This window comes from Rhincodon typus, chromosome 14 (genome assembly GCF_021869965.1).
Source record: "Rhincodon typus isolate 14 chromosome 14, sRhiTyp1.1, whole genome shotgun sequence".
Classification (NCBI taxonomy): Eukaryota; Metazoa; Chordata; class Chondrichthyes; order Orectolobiformes; family Rhincodontidae; genus Rhincodon; species Rhincodon typus.
This window is the reverse complement of record NC_063345.1, coordinates 18,058,654-18,083,985: the sequence shown is the minus strand read 5'-3', so window position 1 is coordinate 18,083,985 and position 25,332 is coordinate 18,058,654. Positions and strand designations below refer to the sequence as shown.

Genomic DNA, 25,332 nt, shown 5'->3' with positions numbered 1-25,332 from the left:
AGCTCTTGGGGGCCTAGTTTTTCACAGCCTCCTCTAAAAGCTGCAGAATTTGAACAGAACTGGGTTCCACTACAGTTTTGACTTTCTATAGCATGTATGCTAGTGGAGTGCCTTTGGTCTGATCAGAATCTTAAGTTAAAAAGGCTGAAAAGTAAAGTGGAAGGAGAAAGGAATGAGAAGGAAAAATGGATAGAAACTCTTTCAGGGCCCCACAACCCCCCTGAGACAACACTACACAACATCTGCCTCCAAGACGGACAAAATGAATCTGGAAAAAATTCTGCCCAACTCATGAATATTAACTCTCTGAAAATTTTGGAAGATCTTCACCAGCAGAATTAGTCCAAATTCATCTTCATGGGCACAATTCCAACCATTGGGTTTTCCCAGCCTCTACACTTTGCTCTGATAAACAAAAGAAGCTTTGAAAGACAATAATAGAACATTGAACACAAAATAGTGACAATAGTAACTCAATGGAAGTAACAAATACCAAGCACACAACTCTGTAACCCACTTAACTGTGCAAAATTTTAATGTCATAATATTAGGCCTAAGTTAGCATGGGCCAGGAAACATCAATGTCACCATTTGGGTATCTGCTTACTTCTGATTAACCAAAAGTCCCATCTCTGAATATTAGGTATCTTGACCCCCTTTTGGAAACAGACACTATCCCTAAGCAAAATTCTATCTAATTTTCTTACTGGCTATATGAGCCTTCGAGGCCTGTGTGTGGCAGTGAATTCCAGAACCAGAAGTCAATGCCACAATCATTGTGTCAATGACGATATTCGTGTGCAGAACACTGGAGTGGTTGTACGCGTGCACAGCCACACAGCTTAGAGGGAACATTGAGCCTAAATGGCCCTCAATGCAAGGTAGTGGAACTCTCCATGAAAAGAAAATTTGTACTTGAACCACCTGAATGGAGTTACAAATTGAATCACCCTCAGCAGCAACTAAAGCATTTTACTACTTATTTAAATGCAGGTTAAAGTCTATTACTTTATATTTACTTTCAAATACAAATAAGCTGAGGCTTCTTCACAATGAATTTGTTTCCACTCATCAGAAGAGAAAGTCTTACCTTTTGACCAGGGGGGCCTGGGGACCCTAGTTCTGGAATACCTGAGTCACCTTTTTCACCCTTTAAGCCTGGACCACCTGGAGTACCTGGCTGACCTGGACGACCAGGACTTCCCAGAGAACCTTTACTACCTGGTGGACCTATCAGGTACAGAACAGAATGCAAAAGATGGATTGTCAACCTATAGATTTCATTACTAATGTTGGCTGGATAAAACAGCAAAACATACACTGCTTTAGTATTAGCTCTATCTGATATGCTGCTTACTTTTTTCATTTTAAAATGCTGGTGATGAGTCTTCAGGGAGAGATTTTAGATAAGGAAATGTGTGGGTTTCTTATTACCTAAATGATGCCATCTCATTACCAAGACCTCATGGGTCATGTACAAATACAAGTTAGATATACCATAAAGGTCCCTCCATTTGGCTATCCAACAATGCAAGAATGGTAACATGTTTAAGACATTCCACCCACAAAGAGCCCAGATTAAATTCCCAGCCCATGTTGAGATGGCTGATTTTAGCAACTTTAGGAAATGAAAACTGACCAGGATGATGCCTACTAGAATTTTGCAAGTCAGATTAGCAACAAGATCAGTTATGATTATTCCTATGTCTCTTGGCTAGATATCAAAAATTAATAAAATCCACTTAGGTGAGGCAACCAACAGAAATTGCAGTCTTTCTGAGTTCATGTCTATTGAAATTTTGAAGAATTGGGAGTGCTAATAAAACTAAGGCCGTCCCAATCTTTCTGCAGACTGTTGAATGCATCCTCTACTTTTCCATGTAGTCACATACAATTTCTTCACTAGTCTCTAAGAAAAATGGCTAATTTAGTGCTCGTGCTGACTTGTTACTGGATAGGGATCAATCACATCCGTTTCATTGTACTGGTTGAATGTTAGTGACATTCTTTCCATCTGTTTGACACTAAAGGTGAAAAAAAACTACAACATGACACTAATTCAGTGACCATTCTAGCTCCAGATGTCAGGGCGCATATGAAGAGAGCAGTTTCACATCATTGCTTTTTACTTATCCTATTCCTGAAGGAAATTTATATTGCCTGTTTTCACTCCCAGACACGGCCAGGAATATATCTTTTAGACTGCTCCAAAATTTCGAGGTGAGCTAGGGCTTGCAGAGCTGGGTCTAACCCTGCAGGAGGTGTAGGCCCACTAGCCCCATGGCAGCGAGAGAGCAAGCAAATGCATTTCTTCCTCTCTTTTCTACTCTCCTGTTGGTTGTACATTCCAAGAAAAGTGTCTTGTACCAGGACCTATGCATGATTTGTGGGACTTCTAGGAACAGCTTGAAGAAAGAAACTGACAATAAGCTATGTTGCTTCATAGTTTCCACTACTACAATCTACGGGTCTTAGGGTTGCTGGTAGTTTCTAGTGGCCAGGAGTATAACTGTGAGCCTGTAGTTGTAATGCCTTTACTTGTTCTGCTTTCCAGCATGCAGCACAACAGGAACCATGTTCATAGCATAGGAGAGGAAACCACAGTGTTCCTAGACCAGCAAGATTGGCCTTATTTCATGCAAAGTCATAGAATGCGTGTTGTGCTAAATCAGCATGTTAATACCTCCATATTGGAGGGGCTTTTTATGCAAAATTCAATAATTATTGGAACCATAACATTGATCCAATCGGTGCTCTGTTTTGCTTTTTATTGGGATTGGTAAATGAAATGGCTTTGATTCAAGTCAGTTCTGAACTTACCTGGAAGACCCATTTCACCCATTGATCCTTTTGGTCCTGGTAGTCCCGGAGATCCTGGTTGTCCTGGGTACCCTGAGTCTCCTTTGATTCCTGCAAAAGTAATGCATTAAAATATATAATCATAAACATTATAAAAGTTCTTAAACAGAATTCGAACTATGAAAACTGTTCCATTTATTTAATGACATGTACAGAAATCTTACTCGTGATAACTGTAAATACTTGTATTTAGCACAATGCATTATAATGCCAATGTCGCAGGGTTTGGTGCAGTATAGAGTTCCCCTTTCCTGAAGATAATTTGAATTTGAGGCCAGATTATGGTCATCTTCAAGACTCAAACATATTAAAAAGATAGCAAATCTGGAAGTAAAAGGCACTGATTGTCATTCAATATCTGTAAACTTCATAGATAGTAAAATAAATATCGGGACATTCACATTAAAAGCTGAGGGAAGTTTTTTCAGCAATAGTTATGATTCAATATGCCACCTAAAACTCAGTTACATATGATTAGCAAGACTGAAAATTTTCAGGGGGTTTTATTAACAATATTCTGATATAAAAGGGAAAGTTCTGATAAGTTCAGGAAATTGCAATTAGTTTCTATTGGGTGGGGTACAACCTTTGCCCCTTTTCGGTACAGTTCTGGATCTGGTACATCTCTTTCAACTCTAGGTTAAGACAGATGCCAAAGACACTAAATGCATTTGAAAGACTGATCCTTCTCTCTCAAAGGAATGGAGCTTGGTGAAAGTACTACATCTTCCAGACACTCTTTTCAACAAGTTTCTACCAGTTAATAATATCTGGATGCTGTAAGACACTGGAAATTTTTCCTCAGTAACATATTTGCCACCAAAGATTATATAAAATCTTGTTGGGAGTTGGGTTCATGAATTAGAGGTGAAGAAGATGAGACAACACAAGTTCTTAGCTATTCAGAAGTTTAATGAAGAGCCGAACACACAAATTTCAGATGGTGAGACAATAAATCACAAGATTAATAGTTCTTGGGAAAGATAGAACATACAACCTATTTTGAGTAGAGAATCCAGTTTTTAGATTCAATTATTGTTTCAGTAAAATATTTAAATAGGATATCTGTCATTTGTTAAAGTAATAAAGACCACAGAGTTAATGAGATGATTTTATAACAATTAAGGAGAGAATTACCAATGCCTGGGGGAAGGGACAGAAATCACAGACCTCCGTACCGTTCCTGGTGTGGACTACTGGCTCTGCCCAGGCCCTGTGGCCCCACCCCTGCACCGAGCGTATCTGCCCTCTTAAATACTGAATTCTGGTTACTAGGCCTTGATGTATACCTTATCCCAGCCCCTGCCATTGCCTAATAGTCTTTCCTTTACTGTGATAAACATTGGGCTGAATCTAAAGATCCAATGTGTGCTTTCAATATTTATTGTTCCTTTGTGTTTATAACTAATTTCTTATATATGCAGTGATCATCTTAATTATAATTGCATTTGGTGCCTTTATATCCCAAATATAGGTGTATTACTGTTATTTATTTTCTTCATCATTCATCTAGCTCTGTTTTGAGATTATAATACATTTTGTGCTGGAGTAGCTTTGTTAAAAGAAAAATCAATGGTTTGGGGCTACCAGTATAAAATATTCTTATCAAATATTACACTATTGTAGCTCTTTGTGACAGTTTGCAAAAAAAAAGTTTAACGATGTAACTTTGCGTATGGATCCCTCTTATTATCCTTATGGCTACAAAAAGAGGAAAATCCATTAACGTAAGGAAGGTTAATGAACCCTTATTATATTTTAAAATAATTCATTCATACAAAATGACTCTAACCTTATAACTACTTAACATGGGTGGATTCCTTAACACCATTCATGACGGGTTCCACAATGAACCTTCTGAGATTCTATTTTTAACCAGATAAGTATGGACACAAGAAATTGCTGTCAGTATTTTAGGTTAATGTCAGTGAATGCTAACAGTTTGGCCATCATTATAACTACAAAATCCAGGCCATAGGAAATATGAAAATTTAATCGGAAAAAGGCATGTTACTTGTTAATCCACAATGGAAAATTTAACAGACAAAACAAGGATCCTCACAACTGATTGAGCTCAGAGGACTTGGGTAGCCCCAATGTTGTCTCTTATCTATTTCTTCCAATCATAACTCTCATGTACTCTGGAGCAAAAGTGTTTTATTTTGCCCTTACCTGGACCTCCTGGCAATCCTGGTAAACCATCTTGTCCTGGTGCTCCTGGATCACCAGGTAATCCTGTGAAACCCTTTGCGCCTGGAAGACCTGGTGAACCTTTGAAATAAAAGCAAAAGTCAAAAATTCACTCATGAATCCTTATAAATGGTTAACTGATTGAATAAGTCACCGTTTATCAGAGCCAGTTTTATTCTTAGAGAGATGGATAATGGATGTATGTTAAAATTCTAATCAATTCCCACAGCTTACTATAATACTCCAACCAACTTCATTATTCATCATACCAATGACATTGACCACTTTCAAGAACTAGTGCAACACGGTTTGAATGAGGAACAATATTGCCCATTCTTCATTCATTTAGGTTCAACAGCCTAAGGGAGGTGATGGCCTAGTGGTATTATTGCTGGAGTGTTAATCCAGAGACCCAGATAACATTCTGGGGACCTGGTTTCAAATCCCACCATGGTGGATTGAATTCAATTTTAAAAAATCTGTAATTAACAATCTAATGATGACCATGAATCCATTATTGATTGCTGGGGGGAAAACCGATCTGGTTCACTGAACTCGGCTATATATGACTCCAGACCTGTGGATGAGTCCGAACTGCCATCTGGGCAATTATGGGATGGGCAATAAATGCCAGCAATGCCCTAATCCTGCTGATGAATAAAAAAATGTGCTTCTAAGTGTAGCAGGGTACTGCTACACTGGAAGAAAATGAAGCAAACTGTAAGATCAGTTAAATTGATCTATTTTAATGGGAACATTTCATTTTCTTTATTCTCTATGGAGGCTTTATATACATGCATGGGCCCATGGGGATTTTACTTACATTGTGGCATTTTCAGTTCTGATGTCATATGCTTTCAGTTCATCAACAGAGGCTACTTACTCATTTCTTATCCAGCCTTTTCCACTTGAGACCCATGGCCTCAATTCTTTATCAGACAGTTTCTCTAATCAGATGATGCTGCACTAGTATTCCATACCAAGTGACACCTTTAATGGCATATGCTTAGACTCTCTGAAGCTATGGCCATCAACATCAGCAAGACTAGTACCATGACTTGGAATGTTGTTATATCACTATCTATCAGCATTTACAATGTGATGCTGGAGATTGATAGTTTCACATATCTAGGCTCTAGGAGATAAGGCTGAACAGCTTTCACTTTTTGTCTCAAGATGTATCCTTTGAATCACTTAGCAGCACAAGAATACAATTTCTGAGGTCCTGGAATGCGCTAATTTCAACAGTATATACTGGTTGCTAAGCCAATGAGGTTTGCACTAGCTCAGCTACTTTTGCTGGATGATTATGACTGTAAAGGCTAAACAGGTTGGAACTCTGTTCATTGGAGTTTAGAAGAATGAGAAGTGATCTTACTGAAATATTTAGAATTCTTAAGGGGCTTGTCAGGGTAAATGCTGAGAGGATGTTTCCCTCTATAGGAGAATCTCAGGCTAGAGGACACAGTCTCAGAATAAAGGGACCCCAATTTAAGACTGAAATAAGGAGGAATTTCTTCTCTTAGAAGGTTGAGAGTCTTTGGAACTCCTTGTCACAGAGAGCTGTGGGGGCAAAGTTTTTGCATGTACTTAAGGCTAGGATAGATAGATTCTTGATCAGATCAGGGTTACAGAAGAAAGGTAAGGAATGTTGGATCAGCCATGACCCTATTGAATGGCAGAGCAGGCTTAAGAGCCCAAGTGGCCTACTCCTGTTCCTATTTCCTATGGTCTCAAAAACAATGTCTTTGTATAGGGTGAACTGGCTGCTGTGTCACAACCTACCGGTGACCACATCTCCACGACAAGGGCACCTGAAAGTGAGATAACAGGATGGATTTTGACACTGATAACTGGCAGACAGTCCCTAATGGCCATGATCTCTGGAATTGGACTGTTTAGAAGGGCATTGGAAGGGGTCAGGAGAAATGGAAGCTCAGCTGGCTGAGAATAGAGTCTAGAGAAAATGGGAATCATATTTTGTTGGCCTTCTCTGCTCAGTTTCTTTCTCTGCAGTAATACGCTGGAACTAAACAAAACATTGGTTAGGCCACAGCTGAAGTCTTGTGTGTAATTCTGGTCACACATTCCAGGTAGGGCATAAAGTGAGAGTACAGAGAGTGCAGAGGAGATTTACAAAAGTGTTGCCAGGGCTCAAAAAGTGCAACTATGAAGAAAGGTTGGATGGGCTAAATTAATTTTTCTTAGCACAGTAGGGGCTGAGGGGTGGCTTAATTGAGGTGGACAACATAATGAGGAGCCTAGACCAAGTAGATCGGAAAGACCTGTTTCTACGAAAAGAGACGTCAATTATCAGAAAGCACACAGTTAAGGTAATGGTAGAAGGATTAGACGGGATACGAGGAAAATCCTTTTCACCCTGTGGGTGGCAGATGTCTGGAATTCACTGTCTGGATTGGTGGTCAAGGTAGAAACCCTCGACTCATTTACAACGGACCTGGATCTGTATTGGAAGTTCTGTAACCTGTAAGGCTACTGACCAGGTGCTCGAAAATGGGATTAGAATGGACAACCTGTTAAGTCAGCCAGCAGAATGGGCCATTTTTAACAAAATGGGCTGAATGGCAGCGCTCTAGGTTGTACTTTTTCTATGGCTCTAAACAAAGCAAAGAAAACAAAGCCAGAGTGAAGTTCCTGAGCCACACGAGGTGGTAGCTAATATAGAGTTAAACAAGAAGATGTGAACCATCATCTCACAGGCAGGGGTCGGCCAATAATAGGTGCTTTGATGGTTCTATTTGGTAACAAACTTGTCTTCAATTTTTTTGGTTGAGAAGAGGTTTTGAAGGCAGAGTGCGCCAAATGCCAGTGCCACCAACCTCCAACAAATGGACAAAATGAAAATGAAGGAAAATGAAAATGAAGGTCTGGAGGGTCATAAGCTGCAAGGTTCCTAAGGGACACAGAAGTAAAGGCACAAAACAAATTGCACCCCAAACGGTGATGTTATGCTAGGCTATGGAAGTCAAGAACACAATCTAATATTAAACTTTGTATTCAATCAGTTACCACAGGTCTATTTAACTATACCTCCATTGAATAGGGACACATGGTTAAATAGACACTGACACGCCAAAGGAAATGGTTCCCTGACATTAAAATTATCCTTGAGGTAGAGAGTCACAGGTTCGAGAATGACCTTCTTAATGAAGAAATGGCACTCATGATAGGCATGGAAGAAGAATTAGAAAGCAAATAGGGTAATCATCCTTGCATAGATTTGAGAATTAGCTGTAATGTTATATTCCCATAGACTGTTGAGCAATTCAGGTCCCTGCTGAAATGTGCTGCATGACTGAACAAAGGGAAAGAAACAAAATCAGAGAATCTACACAAACAACAGCAACAACCTACATTGCTATGTCTTGTTTCATGTAGTGTCCTTGCTGACTGAAGATTGCTATTCATGGCTTAAGCTCAATTATCACTAAATGGCAAGGTGAGGAGAAACCAGGAGTATTGATGAGGGTCATATATTTGAATGGTTCACATCAAATTAAACAGAGTTTGATTGGGGTCACAATATTTAAGCAGTATTTAGATATTCACTTGCATTGTCATAGTCTCCAGGGCTAGAGGCAAAAAACTGGAATATAGGGTCAGTGTAGTCAGATCTTTGTGGATAAGTGTAGACATGAAGAGCTGAACGGCTTCCTTCTGTGCTGTAATGTCTATGAGTCTATGAGGAGACAGGTCCCAAGGTTACAAAATCTGTAACAGCATCGCTTCATGTTGTGTGATGCCATATACACATCATGTGTTTAATAATGTTACTAACTCAATGCTTGTGTAATCTGAAACCTGACTTTTAGTTCCAAATTCAGGAAGGGCAATCTAAAGGAAAGAGGAAGGATGGTTCTGAACGTACTCAACAATATTAAGAAATAAATATACAGAAATCACCCAAACTCCATGGGGAGAAATCAATCACCCCTGCTCCTGTTTGCAAACAAGTTACATGATTCATAACCATTAAGGACAATTACAGAGATAGTAGGAACTGCTTCTTTTATCCTCCAACTCCTGTCTCCTCTATCCCTCTTCTATCCGCCTCCCACTCTCTCCCTGTTTATTTCAAAACCCCCTTCCCCTCCCCCTTTTCTGATGAAGGGTCTAGGCCCAAAACGTCAGCCTCTCTGCTCCTATGATGCTGCTTGGCCTGCTGTGTTCATCCAGCCCTGCACCTTGTTGTCTCGGATTCTCCAGCATCTGCAGTTCCTACTATCTCTGAGGCATATATACATAATGTTTTGTGTGCAATGATGTTGCTAATGCAAAACTTCCATATTCCATGACTTGATTATTGGATCCAGATGATGGAATGGAAATAACTTGAGGCACATTCCACCTTTAGAAGTTAATAACAGAGAATTTAAGTGTTGTTTCATACCTGTGACCCCAAAGGAGTAATGAAGGTGGTTCTAGAGGCACGATGATTGGTTTAATAAGTTAACACACTAAATATTGCAAGTAATAGCCTCAAATTCAATGATCAACATACAGAAGACTCAATGAAGCAAGGTAAGACCATTTGGAATTGAAGAAGAAATGAATGAAAACATGTATCAAATGTATGCCCATTAAGAGATTTAATATTGGCAAAGATGACAGACTCCAAAGCAAAATTTCCAAAGTGGTGGATACATGAATAACTTTGATAATGAATAGAGCTAATGTGATGAAATAGGTGCCCTATTTATCTGAATATCAGAAATCTAAAGAAGGGTCCTGACCCGAAACGTCAGCTTTCCTGCTCCTCTGATGCTGCCTGGCCTGCTGTGTTCCTCCAGCTCCACAGTGTGTTATCTCAGTCTTCTCAATCTGTTTTGCAAGCATGCAAATAAGGATGTATTATAAGCTATGTATATTTGTGTATTGGAGCTTCCGGTACAGGCTCATATGGACAGAAGTTTGGACACTGACTGCATAACGGATTTTAGGCAGCTGACATGTACCCACATAGATGCTGAAGAAATATGAAGAAATATGTAAAGCACATTACTGGAGGACAAACAAGGTGTGTGAAGTCAGATGTGGCATTCACAAACGTTGCTTATATATTGATATCATTTCAGGACAACATTTATCCACATTCGTGGGCTAAATTTGTATTCCAAAGAAATGTAAGGAGAGATATTTTTAATCCTTTTTTCTTGCACCGGTTCCAAAGCTACACATGCCAGTTAAGTCCACACAGCAACTCCACGAAGGTAATTCACATACCTGGGATACCCCGCTCTCCTTTCTGTCCTGCAAAGATCTGGCCCGGGTCGATTGTTCCTGGGACACCTGGGAGGCCAGGGTCACCTTTGTCACCTTTAAAGCCAGGTCCGCCTGGGTTTCCAGGTCTACCTGGGATGCCCTCATTACCTGGAACAGGTAAAACAGACCATTTTTTTTATTAGAAAGCCTGGAAAATAAAGTTACTAATTACTGAATTTCAACAGTACTGCTAATTTAAAAACTCAAGTCTCTTGCAATAATGTGCCATATGAGAAAGTAGTAAATTATTAGGGAATGATTAAAGTTAAAGCCGTTTGTTGGTATTATTTATGTCTATCCCCAACTCCACATGATGTGACATAGATACTGAATTGTACTTTCACAGTTTGAAGTGGAATTTTCTTCCTGTGAGTATGACGTGTTGAACTTCTTGGGAGTTTGAGATCACAAGCAAGAGCTTTCAGGTGCTGGATTGGGTCTGGAGGTGAATGGAGATTGGTAAAGCCAGAAGGGGCTGGTGTGCCAGGAACCTGTGCCTAGGGCAGTCATTGTTGGTGAGGCAAGTTCAGAGTGGGCAGTGAATTGGGCTTGCCAGGAGCCTTATCATGAGTAGATGATGGAGGCCAACTGGGTTTTCAAGCAACGCTCTAGTTTCCCAATGCTATGGAGACGTGGTCATGGTGGCTGCGAATTCAGAATTAGACCAAAATAACAGTGCTCCAGGTATACCTTACAGGCTCTCCCTTCCTTCCTGAGTGTGGGTGAAGCCAAAGGCTGTCCCCTTGAAGAATTTCCGCACCACAGCACAACCATGCCACATGACTCACTTCCAAATGATGGTTTGGCTCCTTTATATGATTGTTAAACCGAAGCTTAAAACTGCTAAGTATTGCAGCCAGCTGTTGCTCTGTATCCAACTCCAAGGCTAACAAATTCCAGTGTAGCCATGCTCACCTTTTGGACCGAGCAAACCTGGAGCACCTGGAGGACCAGGAGAACCCGGAGGACCTGGCGTTCCCATCACACCCATTTCACCTTTAGGACCTAGAAACAGAGAAGAAATTAAATATAAGCCTAAATTACGAAGCTGAAGAACATCGCACAGCTGTAAGTTAGTCTGTAAAGTTGTTAGTTTAGGTGTAGTGTAGGGATGGTAAACTGGGCAGCTGGATTCTATCATAATACTTGCCAGGAAGTGCCATTAATGGCGTTTGGGTGCCCCATCCCAATTCTCTGCAGCATGCCTTTGGCATCTTTCATATTCCCACTTGCTCTTATATCATGAAAGGTGCCTGTTTCATATCATTCCTGACAGTTTGCACTTAAAAATTGTGGCACAGGATGTCAGGTACTTTTGTGAAAGCTTTTAAAAAATAAGCAGGTCAGTCAGTCCTTCCGATCAGAACATTGATCTAACCCAGTACACGTCAGACAGCATGGATGCCTGGACTATTAATAGAAGATTGTTAACACTGTGCTGGGTTTATGACAGGGCATGTTAACACTGAGAGCCACAGCCTGCTTTTGATGAAGGATAATCAAGCACTGGTTTCTGGAAACCGAGAGATTGGACGTTTTTAAGCAGTTTAGAAGCATCCTGACTGGGGTCCCAAGTACAATATAACATTCCTCCCAGAAAGAAAAAGTGTGGAACAGCTCGGAGAATAAATTACCTTGGTGGAAAATTAGTATGCATAATTATCAAACCAGGAGTTTTTGGTTAGAAATCTGTAGGCAATTGAAAGTTGAAGCTGAGCTCTCAGATTTCTGAGTGTTCACATACGAAGACTTCACAGTTCATAAGAAAGATCTGGATCAAACTTAAATATTTGAGATAAAGGAGTAAACTCTCTGAATTTTGATCACTGTAAAGTGATGACGTTTTGAAACAGATGAAACTTTGCTTTGGTGTTTGTTTTAAGATCTTTTAAACAGTATTCCACATTTAGATAGTCTAGTTAGCTGTATCATTTTTCTTTCTATATAATAAACTTCTGTTTTATCGTTAAGAAACATCTGTAGCCGTGTACATTTACGGCTCTGTGACTGACCACTACGCTAACTAATATAACAAAAAAAACACTATCTCCAGATTTCATTCTGGGATCTGACCTGATCAGTAGTAGCATCAACTGGTGATCTCAACAAGGTATACCAGAAAAGTCCATGTGCATCCTATCAACCCTTTCCCAATATACCCATCACACAACCAACTAAACGGATCATCTCTTTCTCTTTGAATGGGATGAGTGAAAGGCAAGAACTTACTCTACCGCGGCAGGAAGAAAAATTCAATGACCCAACCACCCCACCCAACTAAAATTTGAAGCACTGCTCAGCAAGAGAACAAGAAACAAAAAAAATGGTTTAGTTAAGGATGCATTCTTTGAGATGCAAGCCACGTTCGGCTTCAAAAGTTGCTTCTCCCTCTTAGCCTTGTGTCTTACCTGGTGGACCTGGTAACCCATCCCTTGCTGGTTGACCAGGTATTCCTGGAGGGCCAACTGGACCTGGACTGCCTGGGAATCCTGTATTTCCTTTCTCACCAGGAGGGCCAGGGATATCTAACCCTGGAGGACCAGGATCTCCCTTTTCACCAATGCGACCTGGCAATCCTAGTTGACATCAAAGAACAGATCAGCACCAATCTACATAAGCAGTAAACTCATGCCATGACACTGTGAATTCAAAATTTCAGTGATTAATTTGGATTCTGCTGAATATTTTCTTTACTAACTGATTCTATCTTGTGGTTTTTTTTTAAGCACTGAACTCATTATTACCACTCGGTATTCCAATATTAATTAAGAGGCATCTTATCTATTTGCTAGATTCTGAATACTGTGGGCCCACTGTTGGTATTCTCTGCAATAACTCTTTCCATGTACCATGTATTTGTAAGGAACTGAACCACGGCTGGACTCCAAATTGATATCCTGTAATAGATTCTGATAATGATTTGTTAATATAACAGTTAAGGATTCAGTCTTAGGCATACAATAATGAGTTTACCTATCCCACTCTTTCCGTTCCAATTGGAAATAGCTTGGAAATAGACCTTGTACACTCCAAACACATGTTTCCCTTGGATGCGTGGAACCAATGGACTTACCAGCATATCAAAACATAAAGAATGATGTAACTATTATGTTTAGTTTCCATATGCATGAATACAAATATGCACACAGATAATTATAGATTGATAATCCCAATTGTGACAGTTACTTTCTCCTCTGATGATTCAATTTGATATTGAAATGACGAAACAAATCCTTGGATTTGTTGCAGCCACTCAACGGAGGTCCACATGCTACGAGAAACTGCAGTAAAAAAACCTACACAGCTTCAGACAAACAAAGTAGCCGACATTCATTTGCCCTGTCTTAAATTACTGATTAAGCAACACATTCTACATAAGTAACATCTTGATATGTAGCAAGATGCTGTTTCATCTGATCTTTCCCTTCCTATCTTTCCTGTGAGCACTGTTGGAGCTGTTTTCATACTTATTGTGACACAGGAGAGCAGTGTTCTCCAATGAAATTTTTTCAACAAGTGTCAGGGTCAGTCACTTCTAATTAATTGTAGTATGAATCTGACAGATCAAGAAGCAAGACAAAAGCTCAGCAGGTCTAGCAGCATCTGTAAAGAGAAATTAGAGTTAACACTTCAGGTCCGAGTCCCTTCCTCAGAACTGATGGTAGTTTGGAAAATGTTGGTTTATATGCAGAAGATAGGGTAGGGGGAGGGGGTAAGGAGTAAATGATAGGTGGGGATAGATCCCAGAGAGAGAAGAACAGTTGGACAGACAAAGGAGTTGATAACGATCTGGCTAGGAGGGTGAATAGCTGTTAAGGGAGACTGTTAGTGACTAACATAGGTAGAGGGTAATGGCTTTGCAGAACAACTATGTTCTGCCTGAAAAAAGACCCTCAGCTTCCAGTTGCCTGCCACTTTAACAAACCACCCTGTTACTTGGTCAACATCTCTGTCTCAGGCTTGCTGCAGTATTCCAGCGAAACTCAATGCAAGCTGGAAGAACCATACCACATTTTCCACTTGGGGACCCTGCAACTCTCCGGACTCAATATTGAGTTCAATAATTTTAGGGCCTGAACGCTCCCATATCCCAGCCCCCTACCCCACACACCAGATCTTGTTACCACAGAGCCTGCCATTACACACTCCCATTGTTAGCCACCAACAGTCTCCATTAACAACTATTCACCCTCCTAGCAGATCATTATCTACTCCTTTGTCTGTCCATCTGTTCTTCTCTCTCTTTGGGTTCTATCCCCACCTATTGTTTACTTCTTACCCCCTTTCCCCACCCTATCTTCTGTATATAAACTGACAGTTTCCTAGCTACCATCAGTTCTGAGGAAGGGTCTCTGGACTCGAAACGTTAACTCTGATTTCTCTTCCCTGATGCTGCCGGATCTGCTGAGCTTTTCCAGCAATTTCTGTTTTTGTTTCTAATTTACAGCATCCGCAGTTCTTTTGGTTTTATTTAGATCGAGAATAGAGCTTCTGTCACTCTGCTCCAGCAATGGAGATTACACCTGTTTTAGTGGAGCACACGTGTGATGTTTCACATTCCTTCACCAGCCGTCCTTATGAGTTCTCTAATTGAGGATTGATTCTCCAAATACAATGTCTTGGAAAGCAAGAAACTTTGAAAAATAACACTTTGCATCTAGAAAGATAGCTTGCTTATTTTGAAGTCAGTGCTCAAAGGATTGCAGAGTAAGGTGCAATTCAGACTGAAACAAGATGTAATTAAGACGAAGGCAACAGGTTAACGCTCCCCCCCGCCTCCAAAATAAATCCAATGGCAGACCATTAAACCGCAGCCACGTTACTGATGCAAGTACCTGGTTGACCTGAATGGATTCAAGGTTCACCGTATTGGGCCGCCAGGGAGACGGGAGTCACCAAGCAGTTACAAGTTGCGTATAAGAGGAAAGCCAGTCATTAATTAGAAAAAAGAAACCAAGCAGGTTGAAGTTTGACTTCAAGTACATGCTAATAAAACATTTCAGATGTCCGCAACTATTTAAAATAAATTCAATAAATCCCAAGTATCAATACTGATGTTTTACATTTTGAGAAAAATCAAACAACTTCATATAGTGTTGCACACACAAACTGGCATTGCTCATGTGTTGTAGCTCCGTTGGTAGCAGTGTTGCCTCTGAGTCATAAGGGTCTCACACTTCAAGTCCCACTCTGGAATTTAGAAACAAAATTCAAGGCTGATTCTCCAGTGCAATAAAGAGGGAGTGCTGCCCTGCCAGAGTTGCTGTTTTACAGATGAGACATTAGCCTGTGGCCCAGCCTTCATTCGCTGGTGCACACACGATATGGTATTATTGGGAGAAGACATTCTCCCAGTGACCCAGCCAAGATTAATTTCACAATCAACATCTCAAAATGGATTATCTGGACAGTGGCAAGTTTCCATTTGTGGAAGCTTATTGTGAGGGTCATTTTCTGCATTTTGCACAGGCAGCGCAGTGGTTCAGTGGTTAGCACTGCTAGCTCACAGCAGTAGGGACCTGGGTTGAATTCCACCTTCAGGCAACTATCTATGTGGAATTTTCACATTCTTCCCGTGTCTATGTGAGCTTCCTCCAGATGCTCTGTTTGTTTTCCCACAGTCCAAAGATGTGCAGGTTAGCTGCAGGTTAATTCTCTCACTTTCTCTACCCCCTTCAATACCGTCCCATGAATTATATATTCCCTAACTTTGTTTGCCCTCCTCAAATGCATTGCACACAGTTTTCCAGACTGAATTCCAGTTTCCACTTTTCTGTCCACCCAGTTAAACCATGGATACTATTCTGGAGTTGACAGTTATCCTCTGGTTTGCCAATCTTTGTCTCAACAGGAAATGCACGGTTACAGGGATGGGTCGGGGTGATGGGATGCTCTTTGGAGGGTCACTGTGCACATGATAGGCCGAATGGCCTGCTTCCACACTGTAGGGATTCTATCATTCTATCATAATGGTAACTACAATTCAAATGTACTCAATTAAATGTAAAATGCCTTGACACATTTTGTTACTATGAAATACACTACATAAATGCAAGTTTTCATTGCTATACTTAAAACCATAGAAATGTCAGGACACAGAAAGAGGCCATTCAGCTCATTGTGTCTATGAAGCCTGCCGCTCATTTAATCCCATCATCCAGCCCTTGGTCTGTAGCCTTGCAGGGTACTGCACTTCAGATTCAGATCTAGGACCTTTTTAAGTGAGTTGACTGTTTCTGCCTCAACCATTCATCCAAGCAGTGAATTCCAGACACTCACCACCCACTGGGTATAAAGAATTTTCCTCATTTTCCATCTAATCCTTCTACCATCACCTTAACTGTGTCCCCGATAATTGACCTCTCCGTTAGAAGAAACAGTTCTTTCCTGTCTATTCTGTCTAGGCCCCTCATTATGTTGTACACATCAATTAAGTCACCATTCAGCCTCCACTGTACTAAGGAAAATAACTCTAACCTATCAAATGTTTCCATGCAGTTGCAATTTTCAAGCCTTGACAAAGTTCTTGCGATTCTCTGTACTCTTGCCAGAGCAATTATATCCTTCCTGTAATGCGATGCCGGAACTGTATGCAAGATTCCAGTTGTTGTCTAACCAGCATTTTACACAGATCCAGAATTACACCCCCAGGCTTCATAATCTGTAAATCATTCCATATGCTTTCTTTACCACCTTATCCAGCTGTCCTTTCATTTGCAGGGGCCTGTAAACATGCACTCCAAATTCTCTGACTTCCTCTACCCCTCTCAATACCGTGCCATTAATTATATATTCTCTAGCTTTGTTTGCCCTCCTCACAAGCATTACCTCACAGTTTTCCAGGCTGTATTCCACTTGCCACTTTTCTGTCCACTCAATTAAACCAGCAATACCATTCTGGAGTTGACAGCTATCCTCTGGTTTGCCAATTTTTGTCTCAACTGGAAATTTCCCAACAATGTCTTCCATATCTCCCACATCATTAATACGTACAATGAACAGGAAGGGTCCCAACACTTGTAAAGGTTAAGTCGATGACATCATCAGTACCGCTTCTCTCTCTGATTCTGAACAGGACAATTTATCAATATATCAATTTTGCTTCCAATTTCCACCCTGCCCCCAACTTCACCCGATCCATCTCTGACTCCTCCCTTCCCTTCTTTGACATCTGTTTCCATTTCTGGGGATAGGCTGGTCACTAACATCCATTACAAATCCACCAGCTCTCACAGTTACTAAGACTGTACATCCTCACACCCGACTTCCTGTAAGGACTCCATCTCATTTTTCTAGTTTCTCTATCTCTGTCGCATCTCTTCTGATAATATCATCTTCCACAGGGGAGACTCAAAAAGGCCCACCTTTTTCTGCAACCAAGGATGCCCCTCCACCTGGTTGACATGGCCCTTAGCCACGTTCAACCAATCTCTCGCACTCCTGCCTTCACCCCTTCCCTTCCCTCCCACAACAATTGATAGGGTCCCCCAGTCCTCAACTACCACCCCAACAGCTACACATTCAAAGGATTGCTAGGACACTATTTCTGCCATTTCTATTAGGATGAGACGACCAGATATATATTCCCCTCCTTGTCAGCATTCCTCATGGAAAAGTCCCTCCAGGTCACTCTGGTCAATTCCTCCTCCATTCCCAACACCTCCCCACACCCCCACATCACCTTCCCATGCAATTGCAGAAGGCGTAATATCTGCTCATTTATCTCCTGCCTCCTCACTATCCAAGATCCCAGACATACTTTCTGGGTGAAGCAGTGATTTACCTACAATCTAGTTTACTATATTTGCTGTTCACTGTGGTATCCGCTAATCCGGGAGATGAAACACACGCAGAGCACCTGCATTCTGTCTGCAAAAATGACCCCCAGCTTCCTATTGCTTGCCACTTCAGCACACCACCATGTTCCCTAGCCAACATTACTGCTACAGACCAGTGGAGCCTCAGCACAAGCTCGAAGAAACATCTCATTTTGTGCTTGGGGGCTGTGCAGCTTCTAGGACTCAACACTGAGTTCAATAACTTTACAGCCGGATTCCAGCCTTCCAATTATTTACGCAAGCCACGCCCGGTCCAGTAATGACATGGGTTGCTTTTAGCACAGTCACCCATTCTCACATACTCTGAGGCCTCTTATCACATTTTATGGGTTGCTTTCAGTGCAGCTCATCCATTCTCTCCTACTCTTAGCTCTTATTATCACTTATTCAGCTTTTTTTCTGTCTAGGCCTGCTATCCATAATTTCCAGATAATCTATCGCTTTTATCTCTCTCTCTCTCTCTCTCTTTGGGCACCATCTGCACCTATTTGCTACCTTCCTCCCCCAACCTCAGGTTTGGCATAAATATCACTTTTATCCTAGCTGCTAATAGTTCTGATGAAGAGTCATTGAACTGAAACATTAACACTGCTCTCTTCCCATAGATGCTGCCAGAGCTGCTGAGTACAGGTACTTCCCCTATAATGCGATAGTTGTGTTCTTGTGTGACCTCGTGCTAGAGAAAATCATGCTACAGAAAATCATGCTATAGAAAATCACTATACCTGTACAGCAGAAAGTTTACGTTATCCAAACAGCGTCCACTATTCATCAATCGCGTACAGCCAATTGATGAAACACATGTTATAGCAGAAATGCCTGTGTCACCAGTAATTTCTGTTTCATAGAATCTTAGAATCCCTCCAGCGTGGAAGCAGGCCATTTGGACGATGGTGTCCACACCGACCCTCCGAAGAGCACCTCTCACCTTCCCAAGAACTGGTCCCAATGTCTCACAAGTCTGATCCCCACCCCCCACCCCCCAACACCAGCGTCCCAGGCATACATTCACTTGCTTTATTTCCATGCTCGATAGCACATGGGATTTGGAGTAATTCTGAGATTATTTCTTTAGATGTCCTGTTTTACAATCTCTTTCCATAAAATCTGCTTTCAAGTACTCATCCCCATTCCTACAAACGTCATATTGGTACCAACATGAGCCACGGCCTCTGTCTGATTACAGTCTCTCAAAAGAATTTCCTGGCATCCTTGACCCTGGTACCATGGAGACAATTCCGTACTGGAGTCATGTCTATATCAATGGAAATACCTCTCTGTGCCCCAAAATAGTGTGTCTCCAATCATGACTGCTCTTTCGCTATCCTCACGAAGCAAGGCGTGGAATGCATTGCCGGAGACAGTAGTGGAGTCGGCCTCATTAGGGGCATTTAAACGGCTATTAGATAGGCATATGGATGATAGTATAAGGTAGGGGTGCAGGTTAGATAGACCTTAGGTTTAGGGTAAAAGTTCAACACAACATCGTGGGCTGAAGGGCCTGTACTGTGCTCTACTGTTCTATGTTCTATGTTCTAAATCCTCGGGGTAATTCAAATTACTTTGTTTGAAATACATTGCTAGCTCTGCAAAATAGCAACCAATAATTTACATGAAGGTCCTCAATAAAGCAGCAAATTTGGATAAATACTAGTTAATTTGTATTTTGTTCTGGTAGTGTTGACACAGGGAAAAATGTTGGCTAGGATAAATGGGAGAACTTCCATGAGAACGTTATCACTTGAAGAGGCTGACAGGGTCGTGAGGGTGAGATGCTGTCTGCTCCAATCCTTTTCTGTACATTAGTTGATGGATAAGGATATCTACTGCAATACAGAGCCTAACCTTCCCCGACTCTCCCTCTCTGCAGAAAAGTGAGTTACATTCTCCACTTCCATTATCACTACTTACTTTATGTAAAAGTTTTGAACCCTTTCATGTTATTGCAAAACCAGATCCACTTGATCAGTATTTTGTTGGTGGGCATAAAGTAACAAAGAGCTCATGTCAAGCTCCCCATCACTTTTGAGTTCAGCAAGCCAAAGGAAAATGTCATGAAACTAGTATCTGATGATGACTGTCTGACAAACCCCATTCACCAAACCACAACAGTATTGATACTTGAACAGTTTTCTGCTATTGAACTAAACACTACAAATTAAGAGGAGCATGGAGAAGCAAAAGGTTGGAGTTAGCAAGTGCAATATATCAGATGTCCAGCTGAAGCCATGCATCCATGTGTACACTGTTGTTGGGAGAGGTCTTGTGGTAGTGTTGCTATCTCTGGACCAGGAGACCCAGTTTCAAGTCCCACCTGCTCCACAGGTATGCAAAAACATCTCTGAACAGGTTGATTAGAAAATTACACTCCTTTTAGTAGTTACATGCATTAATCATGCAGTGCACGCATCATTTAGATCTTTAGTAGGGATCTGCTCTTTAAAAATGTTGGTACAAGGTGCAATGGGTTGTTACTGTTTGTTGATTCAGATTCTGTGGCTGTGCATCACCACATCATTCCAGCAAATTCTCTTAAATTCTTGACACATTGTTAAAAGGTCTCTGATCGTAACTGTAAACTACAACTGATTGGTATGTAGATATCTTTACCATGCAATTTATATGTGAAAATAAAGAATTAATTCTGACATAACTGATATAATAACTTCAGCCATGCGCACAGATAAGCAAATGTCAGCTACAATACAATGATTTATGTACCAGGATTAAAAGGGTGGTGATTTTCATGTTTGGCAAACTTTATTCCTGAGTTCAAGTTCACGTAGATGTTTACAAACACATCATACACATCCACTTCATGCAACAAGAGACACCATATTCTGCACATGGCTTTGAGATAGTGAAAATTCTCTTCTCTCTCCACACACAGAAGCAAAGTTTGCCAAATATCCCAGGACATGAATGCTCCATTATCACAACTAACTTTTAGAATTTAACATCTCATTCTTAGCAAAACACAATGATAGCAAATTACATCACAAACAAAATAGTAACAAACCAATTTCTCTTACTTGTTCCTTATACAAAAATCTATGAAACTGTGTGTCAGCTTGGGGAAACAGCACATTTTCCACACAGCACTGGGTAGGATAGTCTAATTCCCAAGTTCATAACACCTTCAAAATCACAGTTGCAGTTTCATATAATTCCTCTTTGACTGTCCCCGGGACTGTTTGCAGCTTATGATACGTAAGCTTTGTATATGAGAAGCTGGGGGAGAACACATCCTGAGTGGGTCACAGCCAGAGTGAGTGTATGTATCAGAGAATTTGCAGCACAGTGGTAATTGAACTGGTAAGTGTTTATTTTTCTTTGAAGTTCAGTAGTCTAGTTAAAAGATTAATAAGGTAGCTGACTCAGCTGATTGAGTGAGAGATAACTGTCAAACACCTGAAGTGGAAAAAGAGCCTCAAAAGATATTGATTTTTATTAAAGCTTAATTAGTGTGAGCCACCTTAGCTCAAGTTAAGAAAGGAACTGTTGGAAGTGCATGATCAGTAAGTTTTATGCTCAAGCATTTGGGAGACAGCACATCCTGAGTGAGACACAGTAAGAGTGAATATCCGTGTCTTGGAAGTTTGAGCATAGTGGAAATTCGGTGTAGTGGGGGAGAGATCTGTAAAAGGTCTGTAAGATCTTTTTTATGGTTTATCGTTTGTGTAATATTCTAATACAACAAGGAACAGGGAAGAAGGTCCCTAGAGTAGTTGATATTATTTAATATTAAGCACCTTCCAAAAGGTTTAATTAAAAGGGGCACGTCATTATCGGAGAGCTCAAAACTGTGGAGTACTCCTCCTGCTCTTGGTGGGAACATTTCTGTGCCTACAGCCAGCACAGCTAACACTCCGGGTTTCAGAGCTGCAGCAGTGGCTGGGTACACTGGAGCATCTGTGATATGCACCGTATCATGTAGAGAGGTGGTCATACCACCAGCAGGATCTCCACAGGCAGGAAGGGCATGGGTGATCACCATGCAGAGCAAGAGGACTAGGCAAGCAGTGCAGGAATCTCCTGTGGCTCTTCCCTGCAAAAACAGGTATACTGCTTTGGATATTGTTGAGGGAAATGGTGTCTCGGGGAAAGCAGAAGCAGACAAATTTGTTGCACCACAGTTGGCTCTGCTGCACAGGGGAGGAGTAAGAAGTGTGGGAATGCAATAGTCATGGGGAATTCAATTGTAAGGGAAACAGACAGGCTCTTCTGTTGCCATGTTTGAGATTCCAGGTTGCCATGTTGCCTCCCGGCTGCTAGGGTCACAGATGTCTAAGATCGGCATTCTGGAGACATTCTGGAGGGGGAGGGTGAACAACCAGTGGTCATAGTACATATTGGTATAAATGACATAGGTTTTAAAAAATGGGATGAGGTCCTAAAAGCAGAATGCAGAGAGTTTAGGACATAAGTTGAAAAGCAGGACCTCAAGGGTAGTGATTTCAGGATTACTACCAGTGCTAGTCAGAATTAAAATAACAGGATATATCACATATTGCTAGACAGATCATGCAAGGATAAGGGTTTCAGATTCCTGGGGCATTGGGACTGGTTGCAGGGGAGGTGGGAGCAGTACAAACTGGATGGATCATATCTAGGTGAGACTGGGACTGATATCCTGGAGGAAGTATTTGCTAGAATGGATGGGGAGGCTTTATATACAAAAATGGTAAGGGATGGGAACCAATTCAAGGAGTCAGAGGAAGGGGAATCAAGGCCGCAAGCAAAAGACAAAAAGGGGAATAAGAAATGTAATCAGCAGAGAAATCAAGACCAGGGTGAAACAGGGCCACACTGACAAACCATAGGAATAGGACAAGTAGTGTTAAAGACAAGCTTTAAAGGCTTTATGCCTTAATGTGTGGAACATTCGCAATGAAGTGGATGAATTAATTGTGTGAATGGATGAAAACAGGTATGATATAGTTGTTGTTATGGAGACATGGCTGTAGGCTGACCAGGGATGAGAACTGGAATAGCAAGGGGTATTCACTATATAGGAAGAATGGACGAAACAGAAAAAGCAGTGGAGTTGCATTGTTGGTTAAAGAGGAATTTTAATGCAATAGTGTGGAAGGACATTAGCTCCGGCAATGTGGAATCCATGTGGATAGAGCTGAGAAACATGAAGGGACAAAAACATTAGTGTGGATTGTACACAGACCCCAAAACTGTATGGGTGATGTTGGGAATGGCATTAAACAGGAAATTTGACACACATGCAATAAAGGAACACTTGTAATTATGGGTAACTTAAAAAAGCTGCTCATAGATTGGGTTAATCAAATTAGTAACAATATCATAGAGGAAGAATTCCTAGAGTGTATATGGGATGTTTTTCCGGCCTAATACATTGAGGAACCAACTAGAGAACAAGGCATCCTAGACTGGGTGCGAAATAATGGAAAAGGAAATAATTAACAATCTAATTGTGTGAGGCTCCTTGGGGATGAGCAACCATTATATGATAGAATTCCTCATCAAGATGGAGAGTAATGTAGTTGATTCTGACACTAGGATATTGAATGTAAAGACAGGGAAGTATAATAGGAGGTGCAAGTCGGCTATAATAGATTGGGGAACATGACTTAAAGGGGCGATGGTGGAAAGGCAATGGCAAACATTCAAAGAGCACAAGGGTGAATGTCAATAATTGTTCATTCCTATCTCATACAGAAGTAAAATGGGAAAGGTGGTCAAACCATGACTTACAAGGGAAATTAGAGATTGTATTACATCCAAGGAAGAGGCATACAAATTGGCCAGAAATAAACAACAGATCTGAGGAGTGGGAGCAGTTCAGAATTCAGCAGAGGAGCACAAAAGGATTGATTAAGAAAGGGAAACGAGGGCAAGCCTATGGATAACATAAGCACTGACTGTAAAAGTTTCTATAGGTATTTGAAGAGAAAAATATTGGTGAAGCTAAATGTAGGTTCCTTATAATCAGAAACAAGGGAATTTATAATGGGGAACGAAGACATACTAAATACAGACTTTGGCTCTGTGTTCACAAAGGAGGACACAAACAACAAACCAGAAATTTTGGGGAATACCAGGATTTTGTGGGAGGTAGGAACTGAAGGAAATCAGTAGGGAAATGTTGTTGGGGAAATTGTTGGAATTGGATACCAATAAATTCCCAGGGCCTGATCATTTACATCCCAGAGTACTGAAGGAAGTAGCCTTAGAAATATTGGATGCATTAGTAGTGGTCATCTCCAAGATTTTGTAGACTCTGGAACAGTTCCTACAGACTGAAGGTAGCTAATCCTTCCATTTACAACAGAGTTAGAAAGAAAACTAGGAATTATAAAACTATCAGCCTGACATCAGTAGTGGGAAAAATGCAGGAGTCCATGATAAACAATGAAATAGCAGAGCATTAAAATAAAAAACAGTAGCTAGATTTGACAGGCTCACCATGAATTTACAAAACAGAAATTATGCTTGACACATCTACTGGAATTTTTTGAGGATAGAACTAGGGGAATTAATGACGGGGAGCCAGTGGGTGTGGTTTATTGGACTTCAGGAAGGCTTTTGACAAAGTCTCACATAAGAGATTAGTGTGTAAAATTAACGTGCATAGAATGGACACAGTGTACCGAGATGCATAGAGAACTAGTTGGCAGGCAAGAAAGAAAGAATAGGAAAAAATGGGTCTTTTTCAAATGGTAGGCAGTGACTAGGGGCATACTGCAGGGATCAGAACTAGGACCCCAGTTATTCACAGCATATGTTAATGATTTAGATGAGAGAACTAAATGTAATATCTCAAAATTTCCAAATGACACAAAGCTGGGTGGGAAGGTGAGCTGTGAGGAGATATAGAGATGCTTCAGTGTGATCTGGAAAGCTGGGTGAGTGAGCAAATACATGCCAGATGCAGTATAATGTGGATAAATGTGAGGCTATCCACTTTGGTAGCAAATATAGGAAGGTGGATTATTATCGGAATGAATGCAAATTGAGAGAGGTGAATGTGCAGCAAGATCTAGGTGTCCTCATATAACCAGTCACTGAAGATAAGCTGAGATAACAAGGTGTAGAGCTGGATGAACACAGCAGGCCAAGCAGCATCATAGGACCCTTCTAGGCCCAAAACGTCAGCCTTCCTGCTCCTATGATGCTGCTTGGCCTGCTG

The 25,332-nt window shown here is 41.0% G+C and overlaps 1 protein-coding gene across 6 annotated transcripts in view; it reads right to left on the bottom strand.

The window, feature by feature from the left end:
- col4a5 (collagen, type IV, alpha 5 (Alport syndrome)) overlaps nt 1-25,332 on the bottom strand; it is a 232,843-nt gene that overhangs the window by 53,362 nt on the left and 154,149 nt on the right. For 4 of the 6 annotated variants that reach the window (XM_048605093.1, XM_048605095.1, XM_048605092.1 and 1 more), the window contains 7 exons: nt 15,168-15,176; nt 12,741-12,908; nt 11,248-11,337; nt 10,294-10,440; nt 5,032-5,130; nt 2,821-2,910; nt 1,091-1,230 (listed from right to left, as the gene is read on the bottom strand). In XM_048605093.1, the coding sequence (XP_048461050.1) occupies nt 1,091-1,230; nt 2,821-2,910; nt 5,032-5,130; nt 10,294-10,440; nt 11,248-11,337; nt 12,741-12,908; nt 15,168-15,176 (743 nt within the window). The remainder of the gene's footprint in view (nt 1-1,090; nt 1,231-2,820; nt 2,911-5,031; nt 5,131-10,293; nt 10,441-11,247; nt 11,338-12,740; nt 12,909-15,167; nt 15,177-25,332) is intronic. The other 2 variants (XM_048605094.1, XM_048605097.1) reach the window with 1 other exon arrangement.